The sequence below is a fragment of the Strigops habroptila genome, chromosome 14 (assembly GCF_004027225.2).
Source record: "Strigops habroptila isolate Jane chromosome 14, bStrHab1.2.pri, whole genome shotgun sequence".
Classification (NCBI taxonomy): Eukaryota; Metazoa; Chordata; class Aves; order Psittaciformes; family Psittacidae; genus Strigops; species Strigops habroptila.
Window position 1 is genome coordinate 1,543,096 of NC_044290.2, and position 25,817 is coordinate 1,568,912.

Genomic DNA, 25,817 nt, shown 5'->3' on the forward strand with positions numbered 1-25,817 from the left:
ATTTAGTAACTAAAATAGATCTTAATGAACTCTAGAAGTTACACTGATGATTAAAAGACTCTAGCAGATGTGTATGACGATTCTCATTTCTGACCGGGCATGTTTGCTCCTCACCCAGTGTTAGTTTTACTACTCCATTGCTGTTGGTGATATTGGGGTTAGATCTCCTTAAGCAAGAAACTCCAGTTAAATGGAATGTGTTGACCATCCTGCAGAGTTCAGAGGGGACTCATTGAGCAGACTCCTTTATAGGAAACCATTCTGCAGAACTCACATTCTATAATGAATAAAACTAAACATATTCCTGAATAACTCCTGTTCCCTCAAAAACACCGACCAAAAGTTGCCTCCTAAGCAGGAGCATTCCCAAGATAGTGGGAAAGTGCCCGTACCTGACAGCGTAGGTCATGCGATCGGGCCGGATGGCCCTCATTATACACAGGCGCTGCAAAGCTGACTTCTTCTTCCATTCCTGAGGGAACTTCTCCTTTTCAGGACACTCAGATTCAACAAATTTCTTCCACCGTTTTGCAGACCCCTCAATATCCCGATCCAGGTTTCTGAATTCCTCCATGGATGAGAGAGCCTGGAAAAATTCAAGGATGGTCTTCAGAAGAACAATCCTACATGCTTCTGAACTGTTTTTCTAATATTAATCATAGAATCAAAGAATGGTTTGGGTTGGAAGAACCCAAACCCACAATCCAGTTTCAGCCCCCCACCATGGGCAGGGACACTTTCCACTAGAGCAGGTTGCTCCAAACCCCTGTGTCCAACCTGGCCTTGAACACTGCCAGGGATGGGGATGGGGCAGCCACAGCTTCTCTGGGCACCCTGTGCCAGCGCCTCAGCACCCTCACAGGGAACAACTTCTGCGTCATACCTAACCTAAATCTCCCATTTAAGTTTGAACCCATTATCCCTTATCCTATCGCTCCAGCCCCTGACAAAGAGTCCCTCTCCAGCATCCTTGTAGCCCTCTTCAGATACTGGAAGCTGCTCTGAGGTCCCCACACAGCTTCTCTTCTCCAGGCTGAACAGCCCCAGTGACTGCTCATGTTTTGCTGCACCAGAAGGGTCATAGCTGGAGCCTGGAAAGCACAGCCAAAAACCCACCAGGATCAGGCTTTGTCAATTCTTTTCCCAACTCCGTTGTCACACACTGTGAGCAGGTATCAACATGTAATTTCAACAGGAATCAACACTGTGAACAGGAATCAACACAGGCCACAGGGAAGTAGGACTGAGGACAGTTTCATACTTGTGGAAGGTCTAAACTGGCAAGTGTGTCAAGGCTGCCCACAGAATGCCAGCTCTGAAATCATGCTGCACCTAACACAGCCTTCCCTAATGCCCTTGACACCCATGCCCGGCCAGTTAAGCCACTGGTGGCACCCAGGCCTTCACCCCTGCAGCACAGCCACTGGGACAGGGAGCTTGGAAGTGACAATACAGGGAAGGATGAAAGAGTTTGGCATCATCCACAATGCAGTTCTCTATAATCCAAGGAGAAGAGAAATCTGCTCTCCTGTTTTGAAACCAGAACTGAAACATCTCGGGTGACAAGCATTTGCTACTGTCAGTTATCCAGAAATGCCTGATTTGGATGGGAACTGGAAAAGTTGAGCCCATGTCTGACAGGAGAACACATCACTGGTATTCCTGTGAGCTGCAAGTCTGCAAACAGTCTCTGCACTGCTTCAACAGATGCAAAGAGAACTGTGCAGCAGAAATCACAACAACTGGTGGAAAAATGTGCTTTTGTATCCAGGGTGCTCAGTCTCCAAAGCTCAACAGAGGCTCTGACATGCCATGCTCACCAAAAGTGGCTTTTTAAGGGATATTTCACAGTTGGAATGTTAATTATCTTCATCTTTATGCACACGCGGTTATTTTTCTCTCACTGTTCCCCTGTGTGTATTCCTCTCTACCTGCACAGCCTGGCGCACACGTTGTGAAACCACGGTGCTGAGCCTTCACCATGCAGTTGTGGTAACCATGGAGCCATAAACACAGTGCAAACTGTAAATGGGTGGGATATTTCTTTGTATAAGCATGAATACCACACTGTGCCACTGCCAAAATCAAAGCAGATATATACTTGCTAAGTGCATGTAAAGATTAATGTCTCGGTGCCACAAGTCTGTGGCAGAAACCGGTAGCTGAAGAATGCCCCAAAGAACAGCTGAGCAAGGCAGTAAACAAACTATGATGACAAAGAAAATGTAGCTACATTTTGTAGCTAGAACATGGCAACTATAAATGTTATGCAGAGAAGTAAAGAATCCAAATTATCTCTCTTAGAAGCAGTGCAAAGCGTATGGTACAGCTTGTAAGGTTCTTCTGGATGTCGAGCAAAATTCTCGCTGAAACCAACATCTTCAGAGTGTTTTGCATAATCTGAAGCTGTCAGCAGTTGAATATGAAGTGGAAAAGACAAGTGAAGTATAAAAGATGGTGAACTAGCTGTTTTCTACAGAAACAGAAGGGCACACTCAGAGCGAAGCAGAAGCTTCTTGAGGGGCAGAGGTGTTCTGCAGCACGGATGTTTCAGCTCACATCCTGTACAGCTTCACTATGGAAAGCAACTGAGGAAGCACCTTGAAAACTGCTGGTGTGACACTCTGAGAGTCATGCAAGAGCCCTGACAGGAGTGCTGAGGGATTGCCTTGGGTATGGTGCTGTTGCAAATGAGGCAGAAGACACTGAAGGCCACCCTGCTCTAAAAACTGCAGGAGAGCCACGCTTTCCCTCTGGAAAGGCTTCCCAGTGAGAACACAAGAGCAATGTAAAACTTTGCTCTTCCTGATGGACTGAACTTACAAGCTGTACTTCAACACAGAGAGTGAACAAAGGGAAAGAAGGTGTCAGAAAAAGGGGCTTCTTAGAACAAATGAGTTCATGTTTTTAGCAGTGGGAATGACTGTAGATGACAGAGAGAAAGAGTTTGTCAAGCTGTTCCCAATGGGTGCCACTGACCCAGGACATTTGTTAAATATACACTCACAGCATCACAGAAGCAATGCTTGGAAGAAACCTCTGGAGGTGTCTAGATGCTGTTTTCATGTATGGATTAGCACCAACATGGAGAAATGTCAGCAACCGAAGAACCTGCTCCAAATTCAGTGCCATATCCTGCTTTCTGTGGGAAACCAGAAACCGGAGCACAGAACTTGAGGAACTGAAATTCACAGGAACAAAGCCATGGATCCTAATCTGCCAAAACCTTGTCCTTGCAGCAGCAAATATGTTTGATGCACCTCTCATTGCTGAACACAATACAGTGGCAAATGTTGAATTCAGATTTGCCAGTGCAAGTGCTTATATAGAACATCTTACACACTGTCAGCTTTGGAAGTGACTTACTTAAAACACCACTTCAGAACTTTGGCTGCTGTTGCTTCGAGAAGTCTCTTGGTTGATGTTAACAAGGGAGACTGTGAAAAATTGCTTTCTTCTTCCTAAATGACAGACGTAATCAGAGATGATAGGCTCCCTCTCCCTGAACAACACTTTGCAGCAACAAGCAAGCTCTAATTGCAAGGATAAAGTCTGTATTATATAAATTAACATGAAAATTTTCATTAGTCAACAATTTCAATTGCATGTATTAGGAGTGATGGTATTAATAAGAGACGCTGCTATTTAAAAGCCAGTGCAGTGAAAGCTATCTCAATCAGTAATCTTCCTGTGAATATTAATTGCTTTTCAATACCTCTGCTGTGAAATCTTCCAAGAAACTTAGACCAACAATATGTGTCACCGTTTCCAAGCAGCAGGAGGAAAAGCAGGTACGGTACGTTGCCTCAGCAGATGGGTACAACACATCAACCTGTGCTGTGCGGCTATTTTTGCCAACACAGTGAAGAATGCAACAATTAGAGTTGTCATGGGAATTGAGAAAGACAAAAAACATTGATCAAAATAAAACACGATCAAAAGGGCTGGACGACTCAAGTTCCTGTCTTTGCAACCCACGTTCTAATCAGCTCTGATTGTTGGAAACAGTGGAGTCTTGAGTTTCTATCCCAGAATGAGACTTTGCCAGCAAAACAGGTCTCTTCACACCATGTCAAGGCAAGGATGGTTGTTTTCTCAGATAAAATGGTTTTTCATTCACTGAATCACAGACAAATTGCTTTAGCACTTTGGTTTTCTTTGGCAGTTTCTCATCTATGTCAGAACCAGCTTTAAACTGGAGCTGGTATGTCAGCAGATGTGTAAATTTCACACATTCAAATGCGTTCTCTTTTTTCCCCACAGCTGTAGGAAACACAACATGCACCAGCCATTGGCTTTGAGAAAGAAATCCTAGTTGCCATTGCAACTGCTGGTGTGCTCACAGGGTGTCCTTGACACATGGCCCTTCAGAGCCAATGAAGTGAGAGGGTATCTTTGCAGTGTCTTGGGAGAATTCTCAGGCAGATGGACACCACGAGGAGATGCCACACTGCATTCCTCTCACTGATTGCTGCCTCCAGAGGATGGGCTGAGTCTTTAGTGAAAAGAACAACTTTGGTCTGATGTCATTGCTGCTTCATGCAGTTTATCTCCCAGGGCCAGATACACTACAACAAGCTTTTGTGAATATATTACAGCAAACACTTGCTCTTATCACTAAAGGCAGTTATTCTAAGGACACCACCTGGTCAAAACTGGCCTGAAGTTTAGGCATTTCTTCATAAAATCTAAAGAAAAATACAATATATTCTCTCCATGTTTTCTTCCCCTAGGCTCTAAAGGAAAATATTCTTTAAAATAAAGTATTATTTTGTATTTTCAGCTATTTCCATAATTTAAAATACCCTCCTCCAGAGTCATCTGACTTGAAAACAGCTCTGGGGCAAGGGAAGTCAAACCAGCACCTCATTACCATGCTCTGCACTGACATAACTAGTGTTGAAAATAATACAGTGCAAGTCAAACCAGTGCTGCCAGAGTGAGCTTCTAACACCCAGTTCCCCAGCAGCCAAGAGACTTGTTCTTAAAAAGACACCATGAACTCATGATAAAAGAAATGCGATATTTTCTTTTGAAGCTGTCCTTGCTCTCTGACTCCTCAGGCTATTCCCAGTTCCTACTTTCAGTCTTAGCTTCTTATGTAGCTTTCTTTTTGTAAAAAACCCCAAAACCCTCTACTTCTTACAAAAATGAAGTCTATATAGAACACCCTGAACATCAAATGTCTCTTTATAAAAATCACACAACTTGGCAACACCGGAAAGAAATTATAGTTCCTATTCTCACAGTTGTAATCATCTGAGAGATTATTAAATCCTAATGATTAGTCACAATTTCACTTGCAAAATTAGGGAGATGGGGTTTTCTGAATGATGTTACACGGTTTCTAAGCAGAGCAGGCTTCACAAAGCAGCTCACAGTGCTCAGCAGTTCTGCAAGTGACCCTGAGGCTGCCTTCTCCTGTCAAGATGATGTGCACCTGAGGGACACAGGTTCTCAGGGAGGTTTGGGAAAGTCCCACCACAATTTGGCTTCCCAGCTGCCTGTACATGGGCTTGTAGAGCTTGAAGCAGTTCCTATGGGAACCTTTGCAACAGGGTTGAAGCAGAGCAGCTGGATGAACACCTGATGCTTGGGAACAACCTCATGTGTTCTCAAAGCACCTTCTGAAGGTCCTACATTGTCCATGCACACTGTGAGTTCTGCTCAGATAGGTTTCTGCAAATATTCATTATTTCTTTCCTTCATTTTCTGCAGGTGGCCCAAATGTTGTTAGGAAAACCAACATCCCCACAGTAAGAGGAAAACAGCTCCTGGAAGAATGGTAAAGTCAGACTTGCATCTGGCTTGAATTGATAGATTGGATCATTCAGGAAGGAGACATATAGGCAGATGAATTACTCCATTTGAATACTGCTGTTAATTAGAAGGATTAATGTAGAAAATGATGGATTATCTGCCATTTTTCCTATACTAGGTTTTGGGTTGTATTATTCATTCACTGAAGGTGTTGTTTTCTGTTTAGCTGCACTACCTGAATTATCCAACTCATAAGAAAAATCTCCACTGAAGGTACAAATAAAGAGATGATGGTTTTGCCAAACTTCAATCACCCCTCAACACAAAAAAGATTATTTTAATCCTCCTTATTTCTTTCAGAGAAGCTGCCTGACAAGCTCACTGCACTGTGTGCCCCTGTCTCCATTCAAACTCATCCTTGCTTTTTCCCCATGTCTAAATGATACTGGGGTTAAAAAGTACATAGTGCCATGACATGTCACTATACAAAAACATCCTTCTGTTTATCTGTAGCATCCTTCCTAGAGCATCAGAAAATGCAGATACCTGGTGCTTGGATGACAGAAGGGGTCTGAGGAGTGACGGATTGGATCTTGCTACCTTTCCCTGGAAAATTCCTAGTGAAACCTGTATCATAAATCAGAAAGCAATGGCCTCAGCACTCAACTCCTTCCTACTAGTACGTTCTTACATACAGGCCCACTGGATAGGAAATGAGATTTAGCCATGATCATTGTATTGTAGTTGTTTACAACCACCCACCAAATTCTGCTTGAGCTGTTTCACAGCTGGGGTCATATTGACATTTTTCCTGCATTTTCTGCAAAGGTTGTTAGAGAGGTTTCAGAACGGACCTTGGGAAGTCAGGCTGTTCTGCCATGCCTCACTCTCTGTCTTTCCTTTTCACTCTTTGATGCTTTCCAGCAAATCAGGGACACAGAGAGGACCAGCAGCTGGCCGTGGGTCCCTGATAGCAGCTGAAGGGTAGTACTTGTGTATTTCCGAGAAGTTCCCTGGATTTGGCTGTTATAAATCACAGATGGGCCATTACCATGGACCAGTGCACAGCAAAACTTAGAGAGAAAATATGTCTCGTGGAGTGGGAGAGCTCAGCTTCACTTCTCGCTGCTCTCCTCTATCCTGTCTCCAGAAGGTGTGGACCTTCTTTAAAACGCAATACTCAAAGATCAAATCAGACTCCAGCAGAGGTGTGGCCAACTCTGAGTGAAGTGAAAAGCACGTCCCCATGCTCTGTCAGACTATATCCACTGCACAAGGATGCTCCTATTCAGGTACTGGTGATACTGTGGTCCACTGATGCACTGTGATGTGGGAATAATAGGGAGACCAGGAACCCCTCTACAAAAAGGCAATCTCATGTGCCCCAACGCAGGTAAAGCCTTGGTGTTACCATCAGGGTTCCAGAGATTGTTCCCAGTCAAAATATAGCTGAGCACAATCTGCAGTCTTCAGAGCTGTTTATGTGAACCAGCACTATCATGCAAACGAAACGTTCCTGAGCTCTGCCACATTACAGCAATAAGGAGCTCCAACAGGTCCATTATGGCAGATCTGGGCTCAAAAGGAAGAACTAATAAAGAGGAGCCATTTCCCTTCATTGCCTTTCCAAAAGCATCTTATACATCTAGGCACAGTATACCTTGTCCAAACCAGGATGACTGCTTGCATGCCCTTAGTAGTTAGCAGAGCTTGGCCATCAGACCTCTCTGCTGTTCCTCCTGGCTCCACAGTCCACTGGCATCTTTTCAGAAGTGCACTGCAACTGGTATTCTTTCTACTTTTTAAGCAAAGCAATAGGATTTCAAAAGCTATACAATGTCCAAAAAAGATACATTTGATGTCTAAAAAATATCTCTGATGAAGCAATTACTTCTCTTTCCTTCTATTTAGAGGGTGAAAGAACTTTAACATTCAAAATGACCAGCTGACAGCAGGCTTTGTGTCATGGGTGGATTAAGAGCGAAGGACAACATTGCTGTAGAGGCATTTAGAAAAACTCAGTTTCCACTCTGCAATCAAACCAACAAAGTATGCCTTTAAATCTCTGATGTGATCAAAATCTCTGCTGTATTTCAGATAAGCATCAGACAGTTGGCCAGCAGGCCATAAAGGGAAAGGAAACAAAAAAGGTAAAACGTTCTCAAGCAGTAATTCTGTGAGACATTGGGAATACTTCTGCAAGATTTGAGTGCTACTGAGGGCAGACGAATGGCCTTAGGAAACTTCTAGATGAAAGCAGATAAATGCACATCGAAGGGTCATAATCACTGTTTTCTATCAAAGATGCACTGAATGGCTGAACATCTGAAGAACTGAGTTAATGGAAAAGATTTAATTAAGACTATGACTTTCTGGCATAATAATAATTCTGAATGTACATGGGAACCTATGAAAGCCCTTCCTATCTGACCAGCCCAATCAAAGGACTTTGCTTATGCACAAAGAGTGCAGCAGATTGTGTCACAATGAATCTTTGACAAGAATGAAAAATCTCAGTGTCTAGAAAGTACAAAAAGTGAAAGTTGGGAGAGATATTACTGCTCTTTTGTCACAAAAAGCCCCAGTTCTCTGAAATGCAAACTGTGATTCGGTATTTTATCTCCTGAGCCACACACACAATCTGATCATCTGCATTCTGCAGAATTATAAATATGGAGTTAATATACTACTTTGTCTAGTGCTGTTCTCCTCCTCGAAAGCTGAATTCAGTATTTAGAGCTCATTATTCAACATCACATTTATTAAACAATGCCCTTTCAGCAGCGTTTTCATATCTACATAATGAAAATCCTTCCTCTTCAGCAAAAGCTGAGGGAAATGATTGGGATGAAGAAGTAATCCAAGTTGGCCAGGTGTATTCTTGCTGTATATTAACTAGCTTCACTTATCCTATGGGACACATCCGCATTCAGCAAAGAAGCAGCACTGCAGAAAATATCACAAAGAAAATCAGACTTGGGAAATGAGCGTCTGTGCAAAGGAGACCCAGAGCTGCCTGCATCCAGCCCGCGGGAACACGCTGCTGCGGAGAGCCAGATGCACACAGAGTTAACCAGGGACCCCAGTTCTGCAGGAGGCACGAGACCAGAAGGCAACATGGGCACAGGTCTCCAGGAAGGGCATGGAAGGAGCTGGAACATGGGAGAATTTTACAGCACAGATCACTGGGGTCACAGGGAAATCCATTCACCCAACCTCTCAGTGGCCTGAGAATGAGCTTCATTTCCTAAAAAGGCATGGTTTCAGCCAAGGCAACCTTGAAAATGAAGGCAAGAAGGGCATGACCACCAGCTTTATTAGCAGCAGTGAAGCTCAAGAAGAGCCCAGCTTGACTCTGGGTACGTCCATATGAACTTTCCTAGGCGAATACAAACTGCTCTGCTGAACCCCTAAGGAGCACTGGCACTGAACAGAAGATGCGTAACTATGCCTTGTGTGAGGCTCATCTATAAAGCTGTTCCAGAGTAAGGCTGCCTCACACTATGGGAAGGAGGAGTGCCTATCTGCCTATCATCTCAGATCCCAGCACACCTATACAGCGAGAAGACACGCACTTTTTTCTTGCCTGCTGATCTGCTCCTGAATCTGTGGCTAAAGAACAGGTCCAGGCATGAGCTTACTGTGAGCCACACAGTTTGCTAGTATCTTGCTGGCTCACATTTGACTTTGGAGAACTCATCTGCTCTCACAAAATGCCTGGACATAGCCCAGGAAACTCCAGGGACTGCTCACAGCAAGCAACCTGGTTTGGGATATGAGGGGACTTTCACTGTATGGATTTAGATGCTGACAGAGCCAGAAAACAACTGCTGGACCATTTTATTTGTTAGTCTAGACATAGTCTGCAAGACCCAATAACCACAAAAAACCCAGTGATGTCATTTCTGTATCCATGATCAGAGCAGAACCATGATGAGCTGTCTGTCCTAGCCCTGTGGGTAACTGAAGAACAGCTCAACAAGCAGAATGGGTTTCACACATGGTTGAAGAGACCACAGTGTATCAATTCAGAGAATACTAAATATAGGCATCAACACCCTCATCTCATGACACTGAAGACCTAGTGAAGGAAAGAAGCAAAAAATGGGGGGAAAACCCTACAGAGGACAATCTCCACACTGATTCTATGTTAAGTTCAATCACGTAACAAGAACATCACGTAACAAGAACATCAAAACGGTCATTGGACGTGGCTGTGTCCTGATGTCCTGTGCAGTTCAAGCAGTAGCATCATTGTACATTTGGGATCTAAGGTGTGTGCATACATTTATTGGTAAGGTAACCAACAGCCAAGTCAGGACAAATGGACAACCTTGCATGTACACAAAAACCTTTTTCAGAAGTACCAATAGAAATGAAATCTTTCAAGCCAAGTACAGGGAACACAGAGGGTGAGGGAAGTATAACAGACTGTACTAAAGGAAATAGAAAAAAGACAGAAAATCTCATTAAGAGTAAAAAATACTGCTGACTTCTCAAGAGGTCACTATTAAGTACCTGCAAAAGACAGGCCTTAGAACTGAAATGACCAACTCTACTGAACACCAAAGGCAGGGACTCAGCAAAGGCACAAATTTCATTAAATGAAACCATTTTCTTCCCTTCCTGCTCATAACTAACCCTTCAATGACCCAGAGGCTGTATTTGCACTGAGGCTAATGACTGTGTCCTTTGCTCATATCTCCCCTTGCTCCAGAGCTTCCGCAGGTGCTACTATTTTCCCCCATATACGCTGTCTGCTGAACAGAATCAAGTTAAGCTCAGAGCAGTTTTCCTTGACCTATACTTAGATTGAATTCAATTCCTGTTTCAGCCTTAGAGAAGCACTAATAAGCCCAAAACTTTACCTATTTTCCCCAAGTCTATCAGCAGATAAACTGTGCCCTTCTGGGCAGGTACGTGGGTTTCTTCATTCAGTGGTAAATACCGAGCCTCCCTGGCACACGTTACAGTGAAAAGCTCTGTAAAACTTCTGACTGAACTTAAAAGAAACTGGACACCTAAATTATACACGTGTGTCCCACAGACAGATCCCACATCAGGAGCTGAACAACCACAGAGGACTATTAACCTTTGTGTATTATTAATCAAACAACAGTAAATAATAAGGCAAGTCACACAAGGCTCTTTGCATGCCCAGAGTCCTCAACATTTAATGAGGTTTCCTTTGAAGTTAATGTGCCCAAAACGGGAGGCACAGAATGGGCCACAAATATCAATATTGATTTCTTTTGGCACCGCTATCTTGGCCTGAAAGCCCTGGCAAGGGGAGCAATTTGTGGAGGAGCATTTTCCATGTTTCTGTGAAAAATGAAGGAGAATGCTAAATTCCACTTCACATTTGAACTATGAATCTGAAATGTATTTTGCTAAAGCTTTGTTGAAGAAACAATTTATTATAGCACTTAATCTTCCCGATGAAAGAAAAGGGGATTTTAGCCTGCTAATAAGCTGTGTAGAAGCCATGACTAATTAACCTAATTATAGCAGTCTGTGACAAAATGTGATTATACTAAAACCATGCCTCAAGTAACTGGAGTTGCCAAAAACTCAAAGGCTAATAAACAAACACACATTAGTAGAACATAAACACTAATAAAGTTGACACCAGCCACATTATTTATAGCCAAATCAATGCTACAATCATTACAGAAGACAATCTGAAGTGTTCAGTAGCTGATAATATAGAATTCACATCCTAAAATCCCTTATGTTTTTGCCTGTTCTCCTGGATATGTCAAATAGACTTAAGAACAAAGTCTGAAGAATGGAAGACTGGGAGTTGATGTTCCTTCTGGTGTTTATGACCCTAAGCTGGCAACTTCATCATAGTAGTGAGGCTGTTGCAACACTCATGGTGAAGCACGCATGGAACACGGAAGGTCATTTCACCCACATTGAAAGGAACTGGCCAGCACAGAAGAAACAAAACTCACTGCAAATTTGGGTGTCTGCTTGGAGAATGCACCACTTGTAAGCCCGGACTAGCAAAGACATTCTTGGGCACTACAAGAGCAGTGTATTTCCTAAGATGCATAAAAGGATCTCTAAAACAAGAATCAGAGTCCCAAACCACTGAAACCTGTGGCGGAAGGAAGTTCACTTTCCAGATGAAATTTAGAGGACTGAAATAGAAAGAAGCTTTGTGGTGCAGAACACCCCCAAGCAGTGAAGAACGCCAATCCAGAAGGACTCCAGAGGAACTGAAACGCACCATTCGCCCTCTATATCCCCTCACTGAGCACGCACAGGGACAGAGCAGAGTTGAGAAGGTGTGAGATTTCAGGCAATAATCTGTATGTACATCTATAATCTCTACAGACTGCACAGCCCAAAGACAAGATATGCTGTTGCAAAGCATGTGTTTCATAGGCTTGATGGCTGAGCTCCCTGATTGTGTATGTTGACCCTAAGTGTCCATTTAATTTGTCTTCAAAAGAAAGGCAAAAATAAAACTTCTGCTGTCTGAACAGCAAAATGCCACTGCTGAACAGAAGATGATAAAAGAAAGGGTGTAGAATTCTTTTAGTTCCTCCATTATTATGGAAATATGCCATTTAGAAGATGAACAGGGCTGGTTTAGTGAGAAGTTTCAAGCTTATTTTATGGTTGAAAATGTGATTGTGACATTTACGAGGCGAGTTAGGCCACGTGCGTGCACAGAATGGGCAGAGGCCCCGTCCTCACTGCCAGTGAAGAGCCAAAGATGACAGCTCCTGGTCAGGACAGACATACCTGGCATGAACTGTTCCATACTGCAATTTGAAATCACTATGGGTGACCTAGGTTAGAAACATAAGCTTCATTTGACTTCTGAACTGCAGTCTGAAACTCAGTGCTTTGACTCCACATTACCTTACAAGACAGTGTTTGCCAGGTGAGGCATAGCCTAGCATGTGACACCACAAGCCAGAGCTCCTGGCTTACACAATTCAAACAGTAAAAGAATATCAGAGATGTCTTGGGTGCAGGTGAAGATATTTTGCGTGGCCACCCTCCAGGAACCAGATACATTCTCTGTGCAGCATGGTGGAAGGGAGAGAAAGGGAAAAACACAATGCCCCAGATGAAAGCAGATGTCTTCACTCCTTACTTTACAGCACTGGAGAGATGTCACACAAAGGCAGCATGCTACACATATATCACTACAAATAGTGCCAGAGACTGATCAGAAGCTACATTAAACCAAAAGCTACAATGTGAGATCCACTCAAGCATGAACGAACATGCCTGACTTGAAGAACATTCTGACGCCTGCCAGACAACCAATCTCACGCTGCTGAACCAGGTCCAAATCCAGCACAATTCACATTGGTTGACAAATTAGAGCAAAGATGGGATAACTCACATGTCCTTCAGATGCAATTCCTCACCTCTCACTCCAAACATGTGGCAGCTGTTAGACCTTCTCTTTGCCAGGACAGTATTCTTCTGCAGGTCTGTCAGCTGCCACTACTCTACCCCCAGCACATCTCTGAAGATGGTGATACCTACATTAAATTCCCACCTCCTCCCAAATACAGTGAAGATCTCTGTGTCCTTTACAATGTATAACCACATAAACCAGAGATTAGACGGGACTTGGAGCAACCTGGTCTAGTGGAAGGTGTCCCTGCACGTGGAGGGGGGTGGAACTCAATGAGCTTTAAGGTCCCTTCCAATCCAAACCATTTTATGATATTCTCCTTCCTGTCTTACAGAGAGAAATGCCTAGATCTCAGAAGGGAAAATCACCTTCCTGGGGACACACAGATCATTGGGAGTCATGAGGAGCCCACAGAGACAGTCTTGTACCTACAGAACTCTCCATTTCTGTGGCATTTTTGTGCTCCTTCTCTTTTATGGTCAGCACTTTGCTCACCAAATGCTATAAAGACCAACCTGAAGGCTACTGAAAGGAAAGATGGGAGACATCTCCCACAGAGAGGAGGTATGAGACGCTGATTCACACAGTTCAAGTGAAGCAGATACCTTGATTCCTCCCCAGGAGTGATTAGAGAGGAACTCCACAGGGCTTGTGACTCTGGTCTGTGCTGGGTATCTTAGCAGGAAATCCAGTTCTACTGCATTGATTTCTTTACTCATCAGAAGTATCTGTAATTCCAAACAAACAAGATATCCTTGAGCAGTCAGGATACAGAGCAGCAATATACTCTATCAGATACATTCTTTAACTCATGTAGCTGCAAAATATGTGGGTAAAAGGTAAACAATGCCCCGTGTTGGAAGGGTGTGATGAAGCATACCATGGAGGTGCTTTGGGTCTCCCCAAAGGAGGACAAGGAATGAGTATGGAGATTGGCAACATAAGAAGCCTGACGTTTGGGAAAGCTCTGTGCTTACGGCTGTGATCCAGGCTCATTCATAACACACTGAAGAGAAGTCCCTTCCAGGGATGCTGACTCCACCACTGCCCTGGGCAGCCTGTTCCAATGCCTGAGCACCTTCTCAGTGAAGACATTTTTCCTAATACCCAGTCTAAAATACATGGAATACATGGAATAAGGATGCCAGAGCAACATTCAAGGTAGTTCTGGATGCATACTCAGAGCCCGTCTAGAGCCATGGCTCCATGTGCACTGCCAGACTTCTGGAATCTCAAAGTCCAAAACCCTGAATACCAATTCTGAGTGGAAAAAAGAACAGTGCTGGAGTGGTGAGTTTGTCATTTCCTTGTCACAGATCCTAGACCTTATCTCATTATCGCCTCCTGGCGATGGCATCTGAAATGCGCCTGGCATCTCTTCCACCAAGTAATGAGGTACTTAGTTCAAGATCCAACTGCTTGTTTATATGGGAGAATCCTGGGCCTCATCACTCAGCTGCCTCCACAAACTGGAACTGTGGAGGCTGCTTTTCCTCACAGCTTAAAGTGACCCATTAACTATTTTTAATGCCTAGTGTAGATACAAGCACAATGTGTGCTACTTCAATACTTTATTTAGAGAGCTATATTAGAGAAAGATGGCATCCTTTGGGTCAGAATTAAGGCTGGCATTGCAAAATATGAACTGACTTTTTACACACAGGCAATTTATTAACAAAATATAGTGTTAAATTGTTTTATGTGTGCATATAAATGTGTGGATACATATTCTTACTTTCCTTTTCACACCTAGTTATGCAGAATGAAAAAAATCATGGAAATCACTGGATCAAGGTTAACGAGACACAGTGTATCATCAGTTCAAACTTGCTTCATATTTGCATTCTACATGTCAGGGCATTTACACAGTCATTCACCGCACAAAATAAATAACAACTTTGCAACACCGTGCCAAGCACTATTAACTGATTGAATTTGATTTCAGCACAGGGATATACAAAGGTCTCCGTGCTCAGATCATAGACTAAAAATTATACTAACATAACAGCCAAAGACAGCAGTTATGTAGCAAGCATTTCTTTGGCCTTGAAGACAAGCTTTTTTTGCCCTCTTTTTCAGGTCCTACAAGTAGGCATTAATCTCTCCAACAACTCTTTGTCAGCATAATGCAAATCAAACGCAGCATCTGTGACTATTACCAGCAAGAGAGGCAGAGAGAAAATCAGATCCTGAGCCCTTGTCTTTTCTGCTCTGGCACTGAAGGCCACGGCTGTGATAGTTTGAGCTTTCCCCGCATGCCAATATCTTTGCCTATAAAATAAATCACTGAATGCAACGGTGCTGTTTACCTGGAAGGTAACTTGAGCGGTGTAGGTCAATTTATCACACTCAAACAGCCCCCGGGTTGTGTACTGGAACACGGAGAAGGTAATGCTGTCGATGAGGTTCAGCACGCGTGCCGCCAGGCTCTCGTCCGGAGGCGCCCTCTCAATGGCTTTCTGAAACACGAGGCTGAAGGCCTAGGTGGGGAGACACAGAGGACACCAGGGTTTCTAGATGCAGTTTGCATGCTCCTGGGTATCACCGGAAGAGTTGCAGTAAGTGAAGCCACTCAAATACTGGACCTGTGAGGCCACAGACAAGGCATTCCCATCTGCCCAGCAACATGGTGCACTAGCTCCAGAAGGCAAGGGACCACATCTGGAGACCAGACCCTGTATCTGCCTTTAGCTGCTTTTCCAAGAACATACAGCTAGGCAGTGACAACATTCCCCAGCGTTTTCCTGGGCTTGAGAACGTCATGCAAAGATGGGCTGCCTGAACTAGGACACATACAGGAAACACTTCTCCGACCAGTTGTGTTCTCTCATAGGGATTACAGAGTCCACACTTTCTGCAAAAGTTGAGTAAAAGGTAACGATGTTCTCAGAGGAAACCACACCTCCCACTTCCCAAATGTTCCAACTTGGAAAAAAGCAATTCCCCTAAATACAAAAACAAAAAAGTGCCATCAGTATTTTGCTGCTTGGATTCAGTAAACTCTTCCATGTGCTGGGCTGAACCCCAGAGTGTGAGCAGCAGGTCAGGGAGGGGATCCTGCCCCTCTGCTGCGCTCTGGGGAGACCCCCCCTGCAGTCCTGATCCAGCTCTGGGGCAACAGCACAAGAGGGACGTGGAGCTGCTGGAGCGAGGCCAGAGGAGGCCCCGGAGCTGCTGCGAGGGCTGGAGCAGCTCTGCTCTGGAGCCAGGCTGAGAGAGCTGGGCTGGGGCATCCTGGAGAAGAGAAGGCTCCTGAAGGGGACACCTTAGAGCAGCTCCAGTGCCTAAAGGGGCTCCAGGAAACCTGGAGAGGGGCTTTGGACAAGGGCCTGGAGGGACAGGCCAAGGGGAATGGCTTTAACCTGCCAGAGGGGAGACTGAGATGAGCTCTGAGGCAGAAGCTCTGCCCTGTGAGGGTGCTGAGGCGCTGGCACAGGGTGCCCAGAGAAGCTGTGGCTGCCCCATCCCTGGCAGTGTTCAAGGCCAGGTTGGACACAGGGGCTTGGAGCAACCTGCTCTAGTGGAAGGTGTCCCTGCCCATGGCAGGGGGTTGGAACTGGATGATATTAAGGTCCCTTCCAACCCAAACTGGTCTGGGATTCTATGAATCTGTGAAAGGACTAGATGAGAAAGGCAAGTGGGACTTCATCTTATGGAAGTGGTATTAACCAGTCAGACAAGTTCCCTTGGGGTTGGGTGTATGCATTGAGAATGCTGCTCTTTTATAAGATACTAAAGATTCTTGTAACAACATTTCTGATCTAAATGAGAAAAGACAAAAATCTTCTAGAGCTGCCCAAAGAAAATCCGTCAGCAAATCATCAAATTCAACTAGAAAAAGAAAAGCCTAAGGCCTGATGAGCAATGCAAAGGCTCCATACACTGGGATCCAGCAACAGGATATAACCAGGCCAATATGAAATAATAGCACCAACTGGATGAGGCATGGCTTTGTTGGCAGCATTAGTTTTAGAGTTCTACAAAGGAAAAATGATTCCTTCAACAAATTAAAGTAACATCGATACCTGCTGCATTATTAAATAATGGCAGAATGCATTTTCCTGCTGAACATTTCTTTAAGTTGTGTTACAACATGCTGCAGAGTCGTGTATAAATCTTGTGTGCTCTAATTTATAATGGGCTTCTAGCTGTGTGGTAAGGAGTTTCAAATTACCTCTCTGCATTTTTACACGATGTTTTATGATGTGTCATCAGAATTTATTAGCTAAAATCATTTAATTCAATAATTTTCTATGTATTTATACACGCTGCAAATGTTAACTAGAAAACATAAACCAAACCAAATACAGGAGACATAGATTAAAGGTGAAACCTCAGAAACTCCTGGATCTATTATGTATGTGGAAGGAATGAATCTTTCAAAGGGCACCCTCGAACAAAAGAGATTCTGTCCATTTTTTCTGGTAAAATTATTTCAACATATGAGTTGTGAATATCAAAAAGAAAAGCTTCGTTGTGGATGAGGCTCCAAATATTGTATTGTCTTCGCAATTACTTTTTCCAGGTCACTTGTCAAGGTAAGAAATTATTTGGAAGAAGTTCTAGCCTAGGATGCCATCTCATTTAACCCTCCCACCCCCAAAACACCTTTCTCCTGTGGTAAAAACCAAAAGCCCTTCCACTTATGAAAACATTAAAACTGGAACTCTTGGATAAATACCCCAAAAGGCCCTTGGTCTTTACTGGCCAGACCTATTGAGACTACTCTGCCAAGGCAAGGGATTGTCTGCACTTTCAGTTTTACTGCAGCATGTCCTGCTGAAGGGGGCCCACAAGGATGCCAGAGAGGGACTCTTCATCAGGGACTGTAGCGATAGGACAAGGAGCAATGAGTTCAGACTTAAACAGAGGGGATTTAGGTTAGATATAAAGGAGAAATTCTTTATTGTAGGGTGGTGAGGCACTGGCACAGGTTGCCCAGAGAAGCTGTGGCTGCCCCATCCCTGGCAGTGTTCAAGCCCAGGTTGGACACAGGGGCTTGGAGCAACCTCCTTTAGCGGAAGGTGTCCCTGCCCGTGGAGTGGAACTAAATGATCTTAAGGTCCTTTCCAACCAGAACCATTCTATGGTTCTATATCCACACCCGCATTATGACCCTGATGACATCAGATACAGAACCAATGTTAAGTATAAAGAAAAGATTAACTGATGGAGCAAATGACTCCAAATGCTGTGCAAAATCTCAGCGCATAAATACATTAAAAAAAGCACTTTGCTGGCTCTTTTCCCATGTGATATCTTTTCAATCCATTGCTCATTTTGTTCTTCCAGGCCAAGGCTTTGAATACAGAGGAAAAGAACAAATGGCTTTTAAGGTTCTGCTTTGCAAAGACACTTCCTGGGTTTTCAGTAACAAAGAATGTTAATGCATCGCTGACCCAGACTGTCTTTCCAAAGAGTTCAACTACTTAGAAAGAATCCAAGCAAAAGGAAGAACAGCCTATTATGTCTTATCTAACCTGATCCCAGCCTGACAACTGGCAACAGGCTGACTGGCACATTCAGAGCTAAGTAGGGTGCCTCACCCAAACCCAGTACCCAACACAGCGGGACCTTTTCTTTTGGCATTCAGACCACTCCTCACTGGGTCTTTGCAGGTGCTGCTGAAACTCTGCTCCTTCCACAGAGGGCAGCAAGGAACATGCTCTGCTCAGTGTTTGCCACAGGTTCTGACCAAACCTTTCCCAACATGTACTAAAGAGTATTACAATACAACTTGTGTGTTGCAATAACACATAACATCCATGCTGGTGCTGGGCATGCATAGCTCCATCCAGTAAATGGAGCTCATAGAGACAGTACCTTCAGTGAGAACTGGTACATGGGATGGATGGTATGGAGGTCGTTCATGGTGAAGTAGAGCAGAGAGGCCCGTGCGGCAGCGGGCCTGTAGTGCTCTCTGGCCTCATTAATCTTAGTTTCTGTCACCTTAGACTCCTGGACCTGGAAGGAAAACATGGAACCAAGTTACTGTGAAACACCTTTGTGAACTGAACCTGCAGCCCAGGGCAGGGCTGACATCTGCCACAAAGACATTAGCCCGAGCAGTGGGCAACCCACATGCCCTGCGGACCATGGTGCAGCCAGGCTTGAGTCGCCTGCTCTCCATGTCCCCCTTCCTCTGGCATGTTCTCCATTTAACTGCATTTACCACCCTGTGCCCAAGTCTATTTCCCCAAGCCCCCTTCAGGCTTCTCCCTGGACCCCTGCTCTTTACTAACTGGAATTGTTTTTCTCATCAATGAGTTTCTCCTGCTAATTGCTCCCCTCCTCTGCAGGTTACTAATAACCCAGGGCATAACAGCCTCCACACTGTCCTCAAGGCAGCTTCCACCAAGGCTGAGAACTGCTAATTTATATTGGCTCTTCGCTGACTTTCCTCAGCAGCATTTAAGACACCCCTACCTTGCTGGCTCAGTGTCTGCATAGCTGCTGTGCTGGACATGGTGAAAACCCTCTGGCCAGATAAATCACCTCATTGTCATCTCAGTCCTGTTCATTTTCATTCCACTTCAGCAGCACAAAGTGACATCCTTGAGCCTCTTGGGGATAATTTTAGGCTCTGGCTATGTACAGTCATAAGCGTGTATCCACAAAGCCACATGCTGTCATGCCAGTGCTGATCCAGCAAACCATGCAACAGGGATGTGGCAGAGAAGGGCTCAGCACATGTTGTACAAGTCAGCAGGGCATGACACTGCCCAAAATGCATGCCACTGGGTGCTCCTCTGCCAGGACCTTAGCTGGTGTGAGCACATCTGGCTGGGGCACATCAAACCTTCCCAATGAAGCACTTTAATCTGTGGTGTACAACCAACACATCTTGGGTTCTGTTGGCATATCCCCAGGAACAATAATGGACTGCGATATCTAAGTCCCCCAAAGAGCAGCTTCGATGTCTACTGCAGAAACAAGCATCCACATGGACCTGTCTGCATCAGATGAGTTCCCCTTCTGACAGCACCCATGTCTCTCCACTGACTATAAAGGCAGCCCAGATTCTAGCTTAGACTTAGGTAACTAACTTCTAGATATCCCATCCCCCAAATGATTAATAAATGTAGTAAAATAAAAGCCTAGGGTGGGGAAGACAGTTGCTTTCCATCAACAGAGCAGGGAGGACTTCCGCAGGAAGAAAAATGTTGGCTGAACATTTTTTTTGGTAACAGAGTAAGAACAGAGTGAGGCCTTGAGAAGCAGGCCTCTAACATACTCCAAATTCATCAACAGAGCTGTCAGCAACCAGCTTTACAACCACAACTGGCTTTGAAATTGAAGCACTTCCAGAGGGAGATGCCAAGCTTGCCAAACATCCCTTCATCCCCTCTGGGTGTTCAAGTAAACTCTCCTTAGGGAACTGAAGGCATCTGATGTCCCATAAATAGCTAGCAGAAATAATTCCAGTTTTTAATGTGGAGGATCACACATTCCTCAGTCACTGGGGCTGGACTGCTGGGAACTGAAAGGCAGCTCCAGCCCAACCCCACCACATGGGTAACTCATCCAGGTAATTTATCCCCCCATGTGGGCTGTGAAGATGGGAGGACTGCAGAGGGAAGCTGTTGAGAATGGCCATACAGGAGTCCTCTGGCAATCCTGGCATGACAAACACACTTCTCAAGCTCCCTCAATGCAGGGGAAACCACTGTGCATTTACCTAACCCCACCTAGCTTGCAAGGTGAAGTAGGTAGGTGGCAATGCTGACACTGCACAGCTAATCCAAATGCTGATTCATACTCTAAGGAATAGAAGGGTATGAAAAACCCACGTTCTTGCTGATTTACTTGAGATCCCAAACTCAACAGAGTCCAATCCCTGGTCAGTACTAAACCCCAGCTTAACTGAGTAATTGTGACGCATTCAGGCTTATGCTGGAATGGTTTAAAGCTGCCTTGGTACAGTGTGCATATTTTATTGTCTTTACATCAGGCCCTAACATTTTTTCTTGGTCTTAAATAGGCCATTTAACATAAAAAAGCTCCCAAGAACTAAATGGCCTGAAGCTGTCCAGAATGGAAAACACTTCAATTTACAGCACTTTCTATTCTCTATGTTCTTGCTCTGCCTACCCAAAGAAGAATGTTCTCTTCTCTGTTCCATCCAGAAATCCTTAAAGATTTCACACACATGCTTTTCTCTAGGCTATCACTGTCTTTGTACCTTCTCTCCAATCTCTGCAGCAGTCTGTTTAGTGATCTCCAAGTTCTCCACCAGAGCTGTGTCTCCCAGGAAGTTCCCAGATGCTGATGACAGCCGAGAGAGCAAGTTGTCCTCTAACGTTTTCAGGGTGATTTTGAATCCATTCTGTTGCTTTGTGAGAGATGACTGCAAGTAATAAATTCAGGAAGTTTTAGACACAAAACACATGGTAAAGCAAGGATTAGCCACCTTTGCATGGGAGCAGGCTTCTAACTGACGACTTTCATAGTCTAATACTGCTTATGCCTGCTCTTTGCAACTCCTGGGCATGGGCAGAACTCTGGAAATCACTCCATATCCAGCAAGCCATAAACTCAGGGAAACTATGAACAGCATGGAAACCACCAGGAGAACTTAGCCCTTTCACTAGAAATATATTAAAATGCTGGAAGTGAATCAGGAAGAAATGACCTTTACCCCCCATCTCAGACACAGAGCCTGCATCTCCATCTTAGAAGTATCTGCTGGGCTCAAGTCAGCCTAGATAGCCCTTGCTGCTTCTCACCCCTCCTGGTGAACCTCTGTGCATGTCATTACACACCAACAGCAGTCACAGCAGCAATGAGGACCACAGGATTAAAAACCTGATGGCAAAAACAACAGCAAAACCACTTGGGTCCAGAGATGAGCACAACGCATCTCAGGCTCAGAACTGAGGGCAAAGTCCCAGCCCCTCTTGATTTCTGGACCCATTTGTATTCCAGCCTCCAGATCTCACTGGTGCCAATAGTTTCCTGGTGCACTGTGCCTGCAGCAATACGTTATTAATGCTGTTCACGGTGGAAACAAAGACTCTCATCTAGCTCCTTTTTGAACTGATCATCCAGAATAGGCTTTCTCCCATGAAATGTGATTGCTCTATCCTGTGTGTTTGCTTGCCAGGGAAACTGCATCTTTCCTGGATTTCAGGTATATTCTGTTATTTCACTGTACAGTCCTCTTGTGAATGCCCATTTTTACTGTTATCACAGAAAACATTCTGTGGGAATGCTGTGCATCTGGTTAGGATGCTGCCAAGGTATAAGCCCGGTGACTGTTCTATACATTAATGAAGTCAATCGCTAACACCCTGCAATGTACAACACTAGTGTGTGATGGTTTTAAATCCTTGGACTGTATTTAAGTGGCACAGAGTCTTACGAGGGCTGGTTTCAAGTATCCCCCACCTTCACCCAGCTTCACTGATTGGCCTGAAATGTCTCAAATGGTGAAGTGAAAGAGGTCCTGTAGTAGAGGGATCCTGCCCCTCCACTCTGCTGTCATGAGACCCTACTTGCAGCACTGCCCTGCAGTGCTGGTGTCCTCAACATAAGGACATGGAGCTCTTGGAGCAAGTCCAGAGGAGGCCACAAGGATGCTCAGGGGCTGGAGCACCTCCTGTATGAAGACAGGCTGAGAACCTTGGGGCTGTTCGGCCTGGAGAAGAGAAGCTGCGTGGAGACCTCAGAGCAGCTTCCAGTGTCTGAAGGGGGCTACAAGGATGCTGGAGAGGGACTCTTCATCAGGCAGTGTAGCAATAGGACAAGGGGTGATGGGTTCAAATTGAAACAGGGGAAGTTCAGGTTAGATATAAGGCAGAAGCTCTTCCCTGTGAGGGTGCTGAGGCACTGGCACAGGGTGCCCAGAGAAGCTGTGGCTGCCCCATCCCTGGCAGTGTTCAAGGCCAGGTTGGACACAGGGGCTTGGAGCAACCTGCTCTAGTGGAAGGTGTTCCTGCCCGTGGCAGGGGCTTGGAACTAGATGAGCTTTAAGGTCCTTTCCAGCCCAAACTATTCTATAAGTCTATGTTTCTATGACACAAGCAAGAAATTCAACTCAATTGCAAAAGAGTGGTTTATAGCTCTGCAAAAACCAGCCAGCTCCATGAAGCAGCAGATGTGGTGCACGTGGAATTAAGGCAAGTTCTGGACCATGGTGACTGGCACATGACAGATTCAGTGTCATAGGCCAAGTGATTTAAAGCTCCAAAGACAGGTTTTAGAAAACATACCTACAACTTTCAACCACTTACAGGGTCTAGGAGAGCCCCAGTAATGAGAAATGTGACCCTATGTCTCTTCCAACCCCACAACATACAAAGGAGCCAGCAGTATTTGCTCTGTTGTCAGAAGTTTTCAAGCAGATAAACTAACTCTTTTCTTAATAAGTCATCTTCCAATATTTGGGCTGAATTTTCATACACTTGCTGCACACATATTCATTCCATGTTAATGTCAACCCAAGTAGTGCTCACTGAAGCATGCCTTTTATTGGCATTTCAGCTATAAATGGCTGGTTTTAAAGGCATGTTCTGGAGGCATTACACACAGGAGTTTGTCCATGGTGGTAAATATTTTACAAGTCTTGAAACAGAAAACTAACATGGTGAATTTTGTGTGTTCCCATCCTTCAAGCACATTGCATGCCTTGAGAAAATGACATTTTGCAAGCTATGATTCCAGACCAGGGACTGTAAACCCTGGAGTTATTCATGAGGATGTGTGCGATTTTTGCTCCAATAGCTTGTAATCACCACGCAGAAATGGGCCCTCCGATGTGCACACAATGCTAGCTTCCCCACAACAGCCCACATCTACTGCAGCTTCATCATGCCGCTGTTTTCAGCAGTAGCAAGGTCATCCTCTATTATTTCTGCAGTGGAGCTCATTATCTGTTATTTCACAGTTGATATATAACAGGGTTACTTCTGGGAAACAGGTTACTCTGGGACCCTTCAAAATGTCATTCCATTGGGGAAAAAAAAAGGAGTTCACCAGAGCTACAGGCTGGAGTGAAGGCTTCACTACCAACCCCTCCCCAGCTCAGCAATGCTTCCTCTCCTTGTTGTTTCTGCTGGGTTTCTTGTGTTGTTTTGGCATCACAAACCTGAGGAAAAGAAAAACTAATCCCTGTATTTTCAGTCCATTCCTGCAGAGCTCTGTTTCCTGAAAAAGGAGCTCAACACTGTCCATCACAGCTAGGGACTTTCACACATGCTTCACCTAATGAATCAGCAAGGCAGGACCCTAAGTCATAGCTTATCCACCATGACACAGCTGTCGTAAGAGTCTTCCTAAGGCTGTTCTCAGCACAAAACAGACAATGAATGTGAAGCAAACAAACACAATTCAAGATATTTCAGTCTAAACAGTGAAGTCGGGAGAAGGTGGAAGATACTTGAAACCAGTCCTGGTAAGACTACATGGGCCACAGGCAGCACCAGCAGCACGTGGACCACGGTCATCCTCGCAAAAGGGAATTGCAAATGAGACTAGTTAAAGGCCAGAGGGTTTGTACTGACCTGAGAGGGGAGGTCTCAGGAGTTGGCTTCGCTTGCCTTGGCCTAAACTGGTTTCACCTTCCCCTAGCTGTGATTGCCTCCCAGCCAGGTCACTACTGGTTAGCCTGGCTTTAATTTTGAGTCAGAGCAAGTAGTTCTTCTGGACAGATTGATCTGTCTCTACAATCAAAATATGGTAGAGTGCAAATGTGGTCTCAGTCTCTGAACACCCGTCGTAACAGGAGTGAAATCCTGTCAATCAGATAAAGACAGGTCCAAACACAAGAAGGAACAAAAAGACCGAATAACTGGGAATCAATGAAGAAAAGGATTATGGAAACAGATTGTGTTGAGAAAGCATTTTAAGCAATGTTAGTGTTATCATAATTGGATTAATTATAGCTGTTTGATGAATTTTGATTAGGTTATTAACAATAAATTCTGGGCTCCACATATAAGGTGTGTTCCTTCTTTCCCCATAACAAGATTTTGTGCTCAGTAACTATTGTGCAGTACTGTAGGAGTCACCTCCATCTGCCCACGAGCCAGATCCCTAAACCTTTCCCAGGCAACAAATGCTTGTCCTTTTTGTCCCAGGGTAGAGAGGACTGATTCAAACACACCTAGGAAAGTGCCCTTTCCTTTTGGGAATCCAATGATTCAAATCTGTATCTTCAAGGATCTATGAGACAACAGCTCTAGGGGCTTTTTTCACATCAGTAAATAGACTGGGGGCAGAAGAAAGTACTGAGCTCCTGGCCAGCAGTCATGGCAGGAGTCAGCCACTGCCTGCCCCCCTCCCTGTGTCTGAAGGGACAAATCCCTGCTTGTATCCCAGCAGGGAAGAGATTTTTTGGACACTCTATTCCCCATCCAGCAGCTGGAATACCAGGCTGGTTTTCTCCTCCTCAGTATCTGCAGGGGCAGCAGGACTGTAGCAGGAGGGAAGTAGATGAGAGGGAGAGGAGAGAAAGTGGGCTCTGGTGTTATCTTGCTTTGGTGATATAGAGAAAAAGGGCTTAAATATTCTTAAAGGAAGAGGAAATTACATCCCACACCAATCTGTATCTGCTTCGTGTGTTCTAAAGCAAGACCACAGCCCCATATCCCCCATGCCGGTGGCATAGCTCACTTGGGAACACATTTCCCTGGCTCCTTCCACAGCACACATGCCCTGAAAAAGCAGGGAC

The 25,817-nt window shown here is 44.6% G+C and overlaps 1 protein-coding gene across 1 annotated transcript in view; it reads right to left on the reverse strand.

Annotated features, from left to right (window-relative positions):
- DNAH9 (dynein axonemal heavy chain 9) overlaps nt 1-25,817 on the reverse strand; it is a 167,645-nt gene that overhangs the window by 38,851 nt on the left and 102,977 nt on the right. The window contains exons 52-56 of the mRNA XM_030506447.1: nt 21,330-21,494; nt 18,971-19,111; nt 15,457-15,627; nt 13,753-13,875; nt 393-586 (exon numbers count right to left, since the gene is read on the reverse strand). Of these exons, the coding sequence (XP_030362307.1) occupies nt 393-586; nt 13,753-13,875; nt 15,457-15,627; nt 18,971-19,111; nt 21,330-21,494 (794 nt within the window). The remainder of the gene's footprint in view (nt 1-392; nt 587-13,752; nt 13,876-15,456; nt 15,628-18,970; nt 19,112-21,329; nt 21,495-25,817) is intronic.